This window comes from Coregonus clupeaformis, unplaced genomic scaffold (assembly GCF_020615455.1).
Source record: "Coregonus clupeaformis isolate EN_2021a unplaced genomic scaffold, ASM2061545v1 scaf0255, whole genome shotgun sequence".
In the NCBI taxonomy this organism is placed as follows: Eukaryota; Metazoa; Chordata; class Actinopteri; order Salmoniformes; family Salmonidae; genus Coregonus; species Coregonus clupeaformis.
In genome coordinates this window covers 161,821-176,433 of record NW_025533710.1, presented here as the reverse complement: position 1 = coordinate 176,433, position 14,613 = coordinate 161,821, and the positions used below count along the sequence as shown (strand labels likewise).

Sequence of the window (14,613 nt, the reverse complement as noted above, 5' to 3'; positions counted from 1 at the left end):
ACTCTCTATATCCCTATTTTCTTCCCATCTCTCTCTCTCTCTCTCTCTCTCTCTCTCTCTCTCTCTCTCTCTCTCTCTCTCTCTTCTCTGTGTTTACATTGCCAAAGCAAGTTAAATAGATAATAAACAAAAGTGAAATAAACAATAAATAAAAAAATCTCACTTCTTTCTGGTCGCTTATTGCTCTCATTCTGTTCTCCTCCTCTCTCTCTCCCTCTCTTCGTGTTGGACAGTGGAGCTCATAATTTTCCCCCTGCTGTATTCTTTTCACCTCTAATATCATTATCTCCCTCCCTCTTTCCCTCACCTTCTCCCTGCACTAATCCCCCATGCTCCTTCTATACCTTCATCTCTCATTCCTCCTCTCTTCTTCTCTGCGCATATTCACTGTCTTTTACTTGCCTCCCTCTATCCATTTCTCTCTTCCTTCATCTAGCCTCTAATCTTGCGATACTTTCCTTCCATTCTGCAATACTCCCCCTCTCTGTCTGCCTCTCTCTCTCTGACTCAGTGGGTATCTCTCATTCCCGCATGGTTCTATCTCCACACTCTCCTTCCCTAAATGTGATTTGTTCTGCAGCTCAAGTCTGCAGTATAATCATCCTGTTTTGTTCAGGACAGGGAGGAAGGGAGAGAGAGGGAGAGGGATTGAGAGAGAGGACATGAGGACAAACATATTCTCTCTCTCTCTAACAGCAGAATCACCATAAAATGATCTGTTCTCCCTTTTGTATGATTCTATTTCTCTTTCTCACACATCTACTCTTCCTCTCCCCTGCTTTACACTCTCCTCTCTTCTCACTGCTCCTCTCTTCATCTCACCCCACCTCACATCTCTGTTCACCCCTCCCATCCTTCTCACAGCTATCTTTTGACCTTCATGTTCTTTATGACCTTCACCATATTTCCATGACCCCATTCCCTCCCTCTCTCCCTACCGCTCTGCTCATCTCATCTCATCTCTCTCTCTCTCTCTCTCTCTCTAAATACCTCACACTTTCTCGCTCTCTCTATCCCCCCACCTCACTCTCCTCTCACTATATTACCCCCCCCTGTCCTTCACAACCTCTCCTCTCCCTCTCTTTCAATCCCTTCTCTCTTTACCTCTCTCTGTTTTCCACCAGTGTGTATGCAGTCCTTTTAAACAGCTAAAGCTGGTTAGCCATGGCGTTTATGACAAGCCGTCACAGCCCAACACTGCTCTGGCAACGACTGCCACACACAACAAGGGCAGCTTAAGGAAAATGTACAGGCCCATTACACGTTGATACCACGCTGGAGATTCACGGTGGCCAAGAGGAGAGAGTCTTAACCCCCCCCCCCTCAATCCCTCTACCTGGCCAGTCTTCCTCCTCCTGCTCACTGCTCACCCAAAACTGCTTCATTGGCAGGAATTATATAACCCAGCCTCCTTGCCAAGGCTAAAAACTAATTCACTCTCTCTTTCCATCCCTCTCCCTCATTCTCTCGCTCTTCTATTGTCATCCATTCCCTCCCTCCCTCCCGCCATCCCATGCCACGAAATGTCCCTGTGTAGATCCAATATGCAAATTCTGTGTTCAATCCAGATTTTGATTGGCTTGGAGGAAGTGGACGCGTTGCAGCCATGGTTATTTACAGAACATCTCTGCATATTAAAACGCTGCTTGAGCCCAAATAGAATAATGACAGGATGTATTCATGGTATCAGTGGTGCTACCAGTGATCCTAATAAGAGATCAAAGACAGGGAAAACACCAGCTCTCCTGCCCACAGTGCTTCCTGGGCTCACTGTCTTTCTCTCTCTCCCTCCCTCTCACTTGCCTCCCCTTTTGCTTTTTTTCTCCCTCTCTCCCTCCTTCTACCACTCTCTGTCTCTCTTTCTTTCTCTCTCCTTCTCCCTCTATTTCCTCTGGTCACAGTTTATTTTGTGGTGTACTTCAGAAGGCTCTCGGAGGCTGTGAACACTTTTTAAATATATATCTCTCTCTTTCTTTCTCTCTCTCTCTCATGCAGTCCAGAACCTCATCTCTTCATGCATTCCCTCATCCCTTGCCTCTTTTAACTCTAATCCTCCATTCCGGTTTGTGTTTCCCCAGTCCTATAGCCCCATGGGTGTATCCCATCATCTCTACAGCGCTCTGCTCATACATAATGCTAATTGCAAATTCACACCTAAATCATAGACATTTGAGAGTTCAATCACACTCTACTTTTCTCTCGATCCACTCAATCTTTCTATCCCTACGTGCCCTGTCTTCAATTTCCCTCACTCTATAGCTTTTCCCCATTTCACATTACATTTATTAACTCTCCCGATCTTCCCATTTCTCTCATCCATTATCACGTATTGGCCACAATCATCACACTGTGAGAGGTGAAAGATGGAGAAAGATGATCTATCTTGATGTAGCGAGGTGAGAGTGTGTGTACAGATGTAGGATCTTAATTTGAGCCAGTTTGCTACAGCAGGACAAAAATCCTGCAGCAACAGGAAATGTGAATTATTATGTGTATTATAATTAATAGACATTTTTGAGGGGTTGATACATTTTTCGTAAGGGAAAATCAGGTCTGAAATTTCAAAGTGGAAATTACAAACTTCAGAAGCCTTTCTAAACCTCACACACACTAGCTACAAGTTTAAAATGTCCTGCATTGCAGAAAAGTTCTGCAACAGGGTGATCAAATTAAGATCCTACATCTGTATATAAGTTAGTGTGTGTCGTCATGTGTACAGTGGGGAAAAAAAGTATTTAGTCAGCCACCAATTGTGCAAGTTCTCCCACTTAAAAAGATGAGAGAGGCCTGTAATTTTCATCATAGGTACACGTCAACTATGACAGACAAAATGAGAAAAATAAATCCAGAAAATCACATTGTAGGATTTTTTATGAATTTATTTGCAAATGATGGTGGAAAATAAGTATTTGGTCAATAACAAAAGTTTCTCAATACTTTGTTATATACCCTTTGTTGGCAATGACACAGGTCAAACGTTTTCTGTAAGTCTTCACAAGGTTTTCACACACTGTTGCTGGTATTTTGGCCCATTCCTCCATGCAGATCTCCTCTAGAGCAGTGATGTTTTGGGGCTGTCGCTGGGCAACACGGACTTTCAACTCCCCTCCAAAGATTTTCTATGGGGTTGAGATCTGGAGACTGGCTAGGCCACTCCAGGACCTTGAAATGCTTCTTACGAAGCCACTCCTTCGTTGCCCGGGCGGTGTGTTTGGGATCATTGTCATGCTGAAAGACCCAGCCACGTTTCATCTTCAATGCCCTTGCTGATGGAAGGAGGTTTTCACTCAAAATCTCACGATACATGGCCCCATTCATTCTTTCCTTTACACGGATCAGTCGTCCTGGTCCCTTTGCAGAAAAACAGCCCCAAAGCATGATGTTTCCACCCCCATGCTTCACAGTAGGTATGGTGTTATTTGGATGCAACACAGCATTCTTTGTCCTCCAAACACGACGAGTTGAGTTTTTACCAAAAAGTTCTATTTTGGTTTCATCTGACCATATGACATTCTCCCAATCCTCTTCTGGATCATCCAAATGCACTCTAGCAAACTTCAGACGGGCCTGGACATGTACTGGCTTAAGCAGGGGGACACGTCTGGCACTGCAGGATTTGAGTCCCTGGCGGCGTAGTGTGTTACTGATGGTAGGCTTTGTTACTTTGGTCCCAGCTCTCTGCAGGTCATTCACTAGGTCCCCCTGTGTGGTTCTGGGGATTTTTGCTCACCGTTCTTGTGATAATTTTGACCCCACGGGGTGAGACCTTGCGTGGAGCCCCAGATCGAGGGAGATTATCAGTGGTCTTGTATGTCTTCCATTTCCTAATAATTGCTCCCACAGTTGATTTCTTCAAACCAAGCTGCTTACCTATTGCAGATTCAGTCTTCCCAGCCTGGTGCAGGTCTACAATTTTGTTTCTGGTGTCCTTTGACAGCTCTTTGGTCTTGGCCATAGTGGAGTTTGGAGTGTGACTGTTTGAGGTTGTGGACAGGTGTCTTTTATACTGATAACAAGTTCAAACAGGTGCCATTAATACAGGTAACGAGTGGAGGACAGAGGAGCCTCTTAAAGAAGAAGTTACAGGTCTGTGAGAGCCAGAAATCTTGCTTGTTTGTAGGTGACCAAATACTTATTTTCCACCATCATTTGCAAATAAATTCATTAAAAATCCTACAATGTGATTTTCTGGAATTTTTTTCTCAATTTGTCTGTCATAGTTGACGTGTACCTATGATGAAAATTACAGGCCTCTCTCATCTTTTTAAGTGGGAGAACTTGCACAATTGGTGGCTGACTAAATACTTTTTTCCCCCACTGTATGTTTGAATGTACAGTATGTATCTTTTCGGTGAATGCACATTGAACATGCATTGCGCATGCAAGTGGGTGTGCACGCGCATGTGTGTGTGACTTACGAGCAAGGCAGAGCAGGAGCAGGAGCAGGGCACGCAGGGAGAGGGAGAGGGGGGTTGGGAGGAGGAGGAGAGATCTCGGGCCAGGCCTCATTGTGTATTGAGCCTCAGTAGCTGTCTGATCAATGCTTCCTCTGTGACACAGGACACAGCCACCGTACAGCAGAGCAGAGCACAGCAGAGCAGAGCTAGGGTTGTAGTGACACACAACAAAGCTGGGGCTTTACCAGTACACAACACACACTTTTCTTCAGAGCTGTAGTCTTTTGACAAAATACCACCGACCTAACATCACCACAGCGTAGAACTAGAATGTCTTACAACGTTACTGCTAACTATCAATGAATGTTAGGCTCACCACACGATTAGCCAAATGACTGCCTGCAATCAGAGCTGCTTTGCGGTGTAAGACTACATGACTAAACAACAAATCAATGGAACAAAGCAATAATACAAACCAATAGGCTAGAACCAGTCAAACGGCAAACCACAAAATGAATCCCAATACCAAACAAACCAATATCATTACTCTACATCAGCCAGACAGACACATCGGAGTAAACCATCTGAAACAAGTCATTATACTGTCCTATTCATGAAACTGTTTCTGTATGACCATATCTCCTGTCTTTCCTCATGCTATTATGAGGTACCTATATCTCTCAACTCTGGGCTTCATCCCCACACATTATACTTTTGATAACCCAAACATGTCATCAGCTAAATTGTCTCCCACTGTTCACTATCATACATCACCGACTCCAACTGTGATGGTAACTGCTTTTCAAATGCTACCTACCTACCTACCTATCTATCTATCTATCTATCTATCTATCTATCTATCTATCTATCTATCTATCTATCTATCTATCTATCTATCTATCTATCTATCTATCTATCTATCTATCTATCTATCTATCTATCTATCTATCTATCTATCTATCTATCTATCTATCTATCTATCTATCTATCTATCTATCTATCTATCTATCTATCTATCTATCTATCTATCTATCTATCTATCTATCTATCTATCTATCTATCTATCTATCTATCTATCTATCTATCTATCTATCTACCTATCTATCTATCTTTCCCACTGTAGACCTATAGTATAACACGTATGTATGTCATCCCTCTGTATGATTATACAGTATCACAACGTCTCTCTCTGCTACACACGGCTGCGTCCAGGCACTATGTTCAGTCCCTGTGTTGAGTCTCGTGTTCAGTACCCGCTCTGTCAGTGAGCTCAGATCAACTGCTGCGGTCCGTGTGGAGTTGGTTGTTGGTTCTGATTGGCAGCTCCTAATGCAGCGGCGGCGAGGGCCAGGCCCGGAGAGCATATAGCTTACTGAGGGTGACCGGACTGCAGCAGCACTCACCTCGCTGAACACTATCTGATTGAGGAGAACAGCGGTGTCATCCCCAGATTGCTACAAAGTCCCCTCCCTTCTGTCTGCAATTAGCCAGTCAATGCTACCACTACGGCGCAGCGTGCCCTGGCACTGTCAATGGCACTGAAGTAGTCACAGACTTGTCATGGAACCTCCGAGTCCCTAACAACAACCACACCACAACCTGACACCAAGGAAATTGTTATGTGCTGTCTGTCGTTGTAGCTCGGAAAGGATAGTGTCCTTCTGATCAAAACACAGTCTATTCCGTGTTTTCTCTTCTCGTCTCATCCCCCTCTCTCATGGTTGTTTTGATATCCTGTCGTCTCTTCTCTCTCTATCCTCAGTCAGGTCGATATAGTGGGACAGTGCTTTAGTTCCTGTGTGTTTCCTCTTCCTCCTCCTCCTCCTGTTCCTCTCTGTCCTTCAGTATATCCCAGAGTAGTGTCAGCTGTCTATCTGTCCGTCTGTGTCTGGTTTATATAACCCCTGCTCTCCTCCCACAGCCTGCCTGATTCCACTCTCTATCAGTGTGTGTAAGTGTGTGTAAGTGTGTGTGTTTGTCCGCGGATGCAGATTTAGCATATTAGTTATTTTGTGAAGGTTTGGGGTGTGGATGTGACAATGACTGTCTTTCAGGTCAGGGAACAGTGGCTGTGTGTGTGACCGCCCAGCAGTCCATTCAGACAGGGTATATAGTTGGGTCTGTTTAGGATGGCTCTATAGTCACCAAGGCCTTCTTCCCCTACAATCCCTCAGTTCAAACACAGAGACAGAGAGGCAGAGGTCTCATAGAGCTCCTCTATGTCCAATGGCCCGTTTTATGGCCACTGTATTAAGACAGTCCATAATGGCTGCATGTGTGTGTCTGTATGTGTGTTCTCAGAACAGTGTGTGTGTCTGTATGTGTGTTCTCAGAACATTGAGTGTGTCTGTATGCGTGTTCTCAGAACATTGTATGTGTCTGCATTTGTGTTCTCAGAACATTGTGTGTGTCTGCATGTGTGTTCTCAGAACAGTGTGTGTGTTTGTGTCTGTATGCATGTTCTCAGAACAGTGTGTGTGTTTGTGTCTGCATGTGTGTTCTCAGAACAGTGTGTGTGTGTCTGTATGTGTGTTCTCAGAACAGTGTGTGTGTCTGTATGTGTGTTCTCAGAACAGTGAGTGTGTCTGTATGTGTGTTCTCAGAACAGCGTGTGTGTTTGTGTCTGCATGTGTGTTCTCAGAACAGTGTGTGTGTTTGTGTCTGTATGTGTGTTCTCAGAACAGTGTGTGTGTCTGTATGTGTGTTCTCAGAACAGTGTGTGTGTTTGTGTCTGCATGTGTGTTCTCAGAACAGTGTGTGTGTTTGTGTCTGTATGCATGTTCTCAGAACAGTGTGTGTGTCTGTATGCGTGTTCTCAGAACAGTGTGTGTGTCTTTATGCGTGTTCTCAGAACAGTATGTGTGTGTGTGTTTGGAAGCACTGTGTGTTTGGGTTTTTATGCATTTGTGAGCATGTGACCGTGGATCCTGTTGATGTCAGTAAGCAAAGGTGAGTTTCCTAAGTGCTTGATGAGACTGTAAACAGACTCTGTTACTCACAGTCTTTAACACAGTAATGAGACATAGATGTACGCCACTCTAAGAAATCACAGTAGTTTTCTAATCCATCTGTCATAACACAAATGTATATTTTGCTCTACCCGCCATTCAGGGGTTAACCTTTTACTGCAGTGGGCTAAGTCAGTGTCACGCCCTGACTCAGGGGACTCGTATATGTTGAGTCAGGGTGTGTATGTTCTATGTTGTGTATTTCTATGTTGGTTTTCTAGTATGTCTAGATCTATGTTGGCCGGTGTGGTTCCCAATCAGAGGCAGCTGTCGCTCGTTGTCTCTGATTGGGGACAATACTTGGGCAGCCTATTGGCACTAGTGAGTTGTGGGATCTTGTTCCAGTTAAGGTATGTTGTGTTGTGCTGCCTTGGACTTCACGTTTCGTTTTGTTTGTTGTTTTGTCGTTGTGTTTAATATTTAATAAACATGTACGCATATCACGCTGCGCCTTGGTCTGACCCGTTCATGAACGATCATGACAGAAGATCCCACCAAACAAGGAAGAGATATTCGCGGGCAAAGGGCCATGGGTGAAGGTAGATGCCCAGGCAGGAGAGGAGCAACGGCAACACAGAGGACGCCGGTCGAGAGAGAAGAGAAGAGCCCCGACCACTGCACCCGGTTGGTTTTCAGATTGCGTCCCTACGACTATGGGAAGAGTATTATACTGAGGAGTCGGAGGATGACGACGACGACGACGAGTTTCTGTTCCCTAACTCGTGGGGGCTCCCGGAGGAGTCCTCACAGGAAGAGGAGTGCCGACGACGGAGACCCGAGAGGCAACCCCAAGAAAATCTTGGGGGGGGCACACGGTGTGGACGACGAGGCAGCAGGAGGCCGCGACAGGGCGGATCTGCTGGTTAGGAGAGGAGGCCACCAGATTACGGGGGCCATTGGTTCAGAGGGAGCAGAAGGAAGGTGTAGAGGCACGGCGAGAGGAGCTGGTTAGGCAGCAGAAGGAGCGGGGGTTAATAAAGGAACCGAGTCCCGCTCCTCGCACCAAGCAAGTGGTGCGTGTCGCCAGTCCGGTCCGGCCCGTTCCTGCTGCCCGCACTAAGCCAGTGGTGCGTGTTCCCAGTACAGCCCGGCCCGTTCCTGCCCCTCCGACCAAGCCAGTGGTGCGCGTCGCCAGCCCGGCCCGGCCTGTTCCGGTCCCTCGCACCAAGCCAGTGGTGCGCGTCGCCAGCCCGGTCCGGCCTGTTCCTGTCCCTCGCACCAAGCCAGTGGTGCGTGTGTCCAGTCCGGCACGGCCCGTGCCTGTTCCACCGGTGCCTGATCCGGCACCGGTCAGCTGCTCCACTCCGGAGCCAGAGCAGTTCGCTACACCGGTGCTCAGTTCAGCTCCGGTCAGCTGCTCCACTCCGGAGCCAGAGCAATCCGCTCCACCGGGGTCCAGTCCAGCTCAGGTCAGCGGCTCCACTCCGGAGCCAGAGCAGTCCGCTCCACCGGTGCCTGATGTCAGCCCCTCTCCAGGTTCGGGGTCTCCCACACCAGGGTCCAGACAGGGCTTGGTACTTCGTGGGAGGAAGGAGAGGGGAAGCAGCGCGCCGAGGTCCAGACCAGACCAGGGGCGCAACAGGGAGGCGGAGAGTAAGAGGTCGTCACACCCGGAGTCGGATCCGCCTCCGAGGCGGAATGCCCACCCGGCCCCAACCCTGTTATGTTTATGTTGCGCGGTCGGAGTCCGCACCTTTGGGGGGGGGGGGTACTGTCAAGCCCTGACTCAGGGGACTCGTATATGTTGAGTCAGGGTGTGTATGTTCTATGTTGGTTTTCTAGTATGTCTAGATCTACGTTGGCCGGTGTGGTTCCCAATCAGAGGCAGCTGTCGCTCGTTGTCTCTGATTGGGGACCATACTTAGGCAGCCTATTGGCACTAGTGGGTTGTGGGATCTTGTTCCAGTTAAGGTATGTTGTGCTGCCTTGGACTTCACGTTTCGTTTTGTTTGTTGTTTTGTTTAATATTTAATAAACATGTACGCATATCACGCTGCGCCTTGGTCTGACCCGTTCATGAACGATCGTGACAGTCAGGGTCAGAGTGTTTCTTGGTAGTCTTAAACAAATCTATTTTGAAACCAAAGTGTACACCTCACACACATGGTTATGGACTTTAAAAAAGAAGACACCTGTACAATGTCAGATATAGAGTTGAAATGTATTACATTTTGTGTTTGCATCCCAATTTATGCTTTATATACACCACAGAAGACTAAAATATAACAAAACCGTTTGACATAGAAATAATGTTTATTAATTATGAAATTATGAATAACATTCCACCCATGAGGCCACTAGGTCATTTGACTGCAGGGAAGGGCTACATGCCTTGCTTAAGGGCACAACGGCATATGGTACCTTGGATTGCAACCTTTTGGTTGCAAGGTCACTTTTTCCTTGGTTACAGCTCCACCTCTCTAACCGCTAGGATACTACTTACCACCCCTAGGCTAACTCGAGCATGCACACAGTTACTCGTCATAACCAAGTCCAAAACACCCCTCTACAAAACCATTGGGGAGGAAAACATTACATATTGTTATACTGTACAAACTAAATGTGAGTCGGCTACTGCATTCACCAGTGCCTCACTGCTCCCTGATCAGTTCATATGAATCACCCTCTCGTCAACAGCATCTGTCACAAACCATATTCATATTCCACACAACGCTAATTTATTCAATTCTCGCATTATGACACTGTCCTCTGTGTGTGTGTGTGTCTACCAGTGCGCATGCAAGTGTGTATGTACATGCACATGCGTGTTTGTTTTGTCGCAGTGTGTGGAAAGCCAATGGTGTCCCCATCCCTCTCCCTTCCCCTGTCTCCCCCAGTTCCTCGTCCAAATCAAATGTTTTACCGGCACCACAATGGAATAAGTGTTGCCAAAGCACTTAAGGGGCTTAAGTCAGCGGTGTGATGAAAATATTAAGCTCGCCAACTTCCTTACACGGATCCCCGGCTGCTTAAGATATTAAAAGACTAAGTGCTCTGACTACCATACATACTCTATCTGCACTGAGAAAGTCAGCGCCCGTGGTGGATTGAGTAGCATGGGTTGTGTGTGGGAGGTAGGGGTCTGTGGGATATCTCTGGGGCTGGCTGCCAGTCTGATGCACCAGATCCTATCAGTTTATCTGATATAACATTTATATTTTGTCCTTAAGGCTGTTCTTGGTCAAAGTTGAAGTTCTACCATGAGATGATTGGTGTGTGTGTGTGTGTGTGTGTTTGTGTGTGTGATACAGTAACTCTGTAGGAGAAAGGGGGGTGTAGGGGATTGGTGCTTGGTGCTTGGGGATGGAGCGAGAAGGAGATGGGGGGGAACTGTCTCTTTGTATGAGTGATAGAGAGAGAGAGAGAGAGAGAGAGAGAGAGAGAGAGAGAGAGAACAAGTGTCTGTGTGTATGACGTGTGTGCATGCACATGCATGAGTGTGTGTCTATGCCTAAGCACACACATCACATGACAGTCCCCACATCTCCTTGTTGTTTGTCTCTCTCTACAGTGCTAGCTCTAGCTAACGTTAATGCCGCTCCTGCAGCCATGATTTCATCCAACACGTTCTCTGTGAACGCCCCTAATTAGAAACGTCACAGCAACACAGTCTATGGGCATTATTAAACCCTGCAGTTAACAGCCACTGCTCAGCCTGTACACCACAACACATCTATCCCAGTCTACATAGCGATTGAAGCAGATCTGCTGCAGTCAAAGCAGCAGGTTTAACACAGAGCTCTAACAACTCATCTAGTGTGTGTTGGAATCTGTCCATACAGGGAAACCTGTGGTGAGGAAGCCTCGTTATCCCTGTTCTACCTACCATCCTGAGGTGAGCTAAGCTTCTCCACGCTCTGTGAGCTGGGCAGAGAGGCCGGTGTGTGTATAGGGGTGTGTTGTGTGTGTGTGTGTGTGTGTGTCAGGGCCAATGCCTATGTTTCCGACTGAGGAGTGTATATGTGTTCCTGCATGCTACACGGTGTGTGATGTAGCTGGTAGGGGGTCGAGGGTGGGTTCATCGTGGTGTGCTAACCAGGAGGTGGGTGATTAGTAGTTTATTTTCACTGGGTCTTGGCGTGCAACCTCTGCAGGGTACACTGGCCAACACCTTTGCCCCCATTCTGCCAATTCAGAGCCAAGCTAACAATGTGATAATTTCTCTGTGGATGATATCCTTTTTCCTTTCTCTGACTGCCTCAATGGAGTCCTTTATGACTCTTTATCGCCATCTCTTTTTCCCTCAGTCTCTGCCTCGCTTTCGCCCTCTCTTTTTGTCTATTTCTCAATCGTTTCTTCCTCCCTCTTTCTGTTATTCAGTCTGTCCATCTGTTTTGCTCTCTCTCTCTCTCTCTCTCTCTCTGACCTTTCAGCAGGTCCTTGCACTATAGTCTTCCTCCCTTTCTCTCTCTCTTTCTTCTCTCTTTCTTTCTCTCCCTCTTTCTCTCTCTGGGGGAAAATCACAGACTCATCAGTTTCCTGGCCCTGTTCCTGACGGGTGAACACGCAAGGAGAATATTAACGAACCTCCACGGCCAATTAACACCTAGCTCACATAACAACCTTTATACCGCCACACACACACACAAACATGCTGTGCTGAGGAGTAAAGGAACAGAGAGAGAGGGACATTTATAGAGTGTGGAGAGAGGAAGAAAGAGAGAGAGAAGGAAGGAAAAACACAGTCAGGCAGAGAGGAAGGAGAAATAGAGGGAGGGCGTGTGAAAGGAGAGGAGAAAGAGGTGTATGCAGTGTGAAGACAGAGAATGAGAGAGACTATGTGAGGTAGAGAGGTTAACTTGGCCTTACTACTAAAACATGATCCTGCTATAGCTGTGACATACCAAGATGGGAAGGTTAACACAGTATGAATATACACACACACCATGGACACAAAACCATGGACACACACCATGGACACACACACCATGGACACAAACCATGGACACACACCATGGACACACACCATGCACACACACCCTGGACACACACACCATGGACACAAACCATGGACACACACACCATGGACACACACACCATGCACACACACCCTGGACACACACACCATGGACACACACCATGGACACACACCATGCACACACACCCTGGACACACACACCATGGACACACACCCTGGACACACCCACCATGGACACAAACCATGGACACACACACCATGGACACACACACCATGCACACACACCCTGGACACACACACCATGGACACAAACCATGGACACACACACCATGGACACACACACCATGCACACACACCCTGGACACACACCCTGGACACACACCATGGACACAAAACCATGGACACACACCATGGACACACACACCATGGACACAAACCATGGACACACACCATGCACACACACCCTGGACACACACACTGTTATGTGGGCAGCTTGTCTCTCCCTTTTCTGTTTCCCTTCCTCCTTGTTTTGTCCCCTCTGTGTCTGTTGTATCTGTATGTGTGTTTGTCCCCTTTATGTGGGTGTGTCTGGAGTGGATCAGGGGGCGTGCTCAGGATCTGCCTCTCCTGTGCAGCTGCGGGTTGTTTCCAGTGATTCCTGCCTACGCAGCTGCATCCTATTCTCTAATCAACCTGCACTACTAATTCCGGGGCATGGCTCTCCACCGGCGCCAGATCGTTGTTCTTACCAGAGCGTTTCGGACATACCTCCCAACCTGCCTGCCTTCCTGCCTGTCGGCCTGCCTGCCTGCCTGCCTGCCTGCCTCAGCCTCTCCTTCCTCCGGAGCCGACTAGCCCACTCTGTTCCTTTACTTCAGTTGTTTTTGGACTAAGACAATTTTTACTTTTATTAAATATTTTTGTTTCTTCCACTCCCTTTGTCGTGTTTGTTTCTCTGAGTGCTGGGTTGAACCATAGCCTAACAGAACGATCTGGCCATGGACCCAACAGAGAGACAGCACGGGGCAAACGAAGACAGCTTCCAACAAGCTATCCAGGCTCAAGGAACGTTGCTAGGACAGCATGACCAACTGATTCGGACTCTTTTGGAAAATAATCATCAACTGCTGAACCAGGTGACTCAGTTAACTACACAAGTCTCTAAATTGTCTGTTATCAGCTCTCCATCTCTCTCTGACCCCCAGTTTGATGCACCCCAAGTTGGTTCCTCGGACATGATGCAGGCTTCGTTCCATCGGGAACCCCCTGTCACGTCGCCTGAACCGTTCAATGGAGAATTGGACAAGTGCCGGGATTTTTGCTTCAGTGTGACTTGATTTTTTCGGCAGAGACCACTGTCATTTTCTACTGATTCCTCTAAGGTACATTATGTTCTGGGGCTGTTAAGAGGGAGAGCTCTGGTTTGGGCTGAGGCTGTGTGCTCAAATCAAACTTTGACTGGATTGACTTTCGCTGATTTTTCTGCTAAATTGAAGACTGTTTTTGACCATCCTGACCATGTGGGTAATTCCTCCAAGATACTTTTTAATTTGAGGCAGGGTTCTAACAGTGTGGCTGAGTACTCTATTGAGTTCTGGACTTTGGCAGCGGACTCCAAGTGGAACAATGTGGCACTTCAAGGAGCATTTCTAAACGGTTTGAATGAAGCCATTAAGGATGAACTGGCTGCTCGTGACGAGCCACATGATTTACATTCTCTCGTTTCCCTGTCCATTAAGCTAGACAACCGGTTGCGGAGAGGCGTCGGGAGAGAGGCGGTCGGCCGCATCTAGGAGGACGAGTTCCCCAGCCTTCAACCACTCGAGTCTCGCCTCCCCGGAGCTGGCAGCTTCTTATTCCTGATTCCATCCCGAGAACAGAGGAGGAACCTATGCAAGTGGGTCGAGCTCGACTACCTCCAGCAGAACGGCAACGGCGCCTCCAGGCGGGTGAGTGCCTGTACTGTGGAGACGCCACACACATTCTGGCTACATGCCCTAAGCGGCCAAAAGACAAGGCTCGCTCGTAACGGTGGGTCTACTTGCGAGCCCAGAGTTAGATCCTGAACCCATCATTCCCCGATTACAAGTACCTGTAACCTTACGTTTCCAGAGTCATTCCCTGCCACTCTCAGCTCTCATAGACTCAGGTGCAGAAGACAACTTTATTAGCCACCAGTTCGTTACACAAGCTCGTATCCCCATGGAGCCACTACCTACCCCCATTCGGGTCACAGCCCTTGATGGGCGCCTCCTCGCGGAGATAACTCATCAAACCACCCCCGTTTCCC

At 47.5% G+C, this 14,613-nt stretch overlaps 1 protein-coding gene across 3 annotated transcripts in view; it reads right to left on the bottom strand.

Moving 5' to 3' along the window:
• cadm4 (cell adhesion molecule 4) overlaps positions 1-14,613 on the bottom strand; it is a 158,212-nt gene that overhangs the window by 36,820 nt on the left and 106,779 nt on the right. Inside the window, exon 1 of one of the 3 annotated variants that reach the window (XM_045214422.1) lies at positions 4,419-5,263. The exons of 1 other annotated variant lie outside the window; for it this stretch is intronic. In XM_045214422.1, coding sequence (XP_045070357.1) covers positions 4,419-4,509 — 91 coding nt within the window. In that variant the 5' untranslated portion in view covers positions 4,510-5,263. Of the gene's footprint in view, positions 1-4,418; positions 5,264-14,613 lie in introns of those variants that run through there. One more of the 3 variants, XM_045214420.1, reaches the window with a different exon arrangement.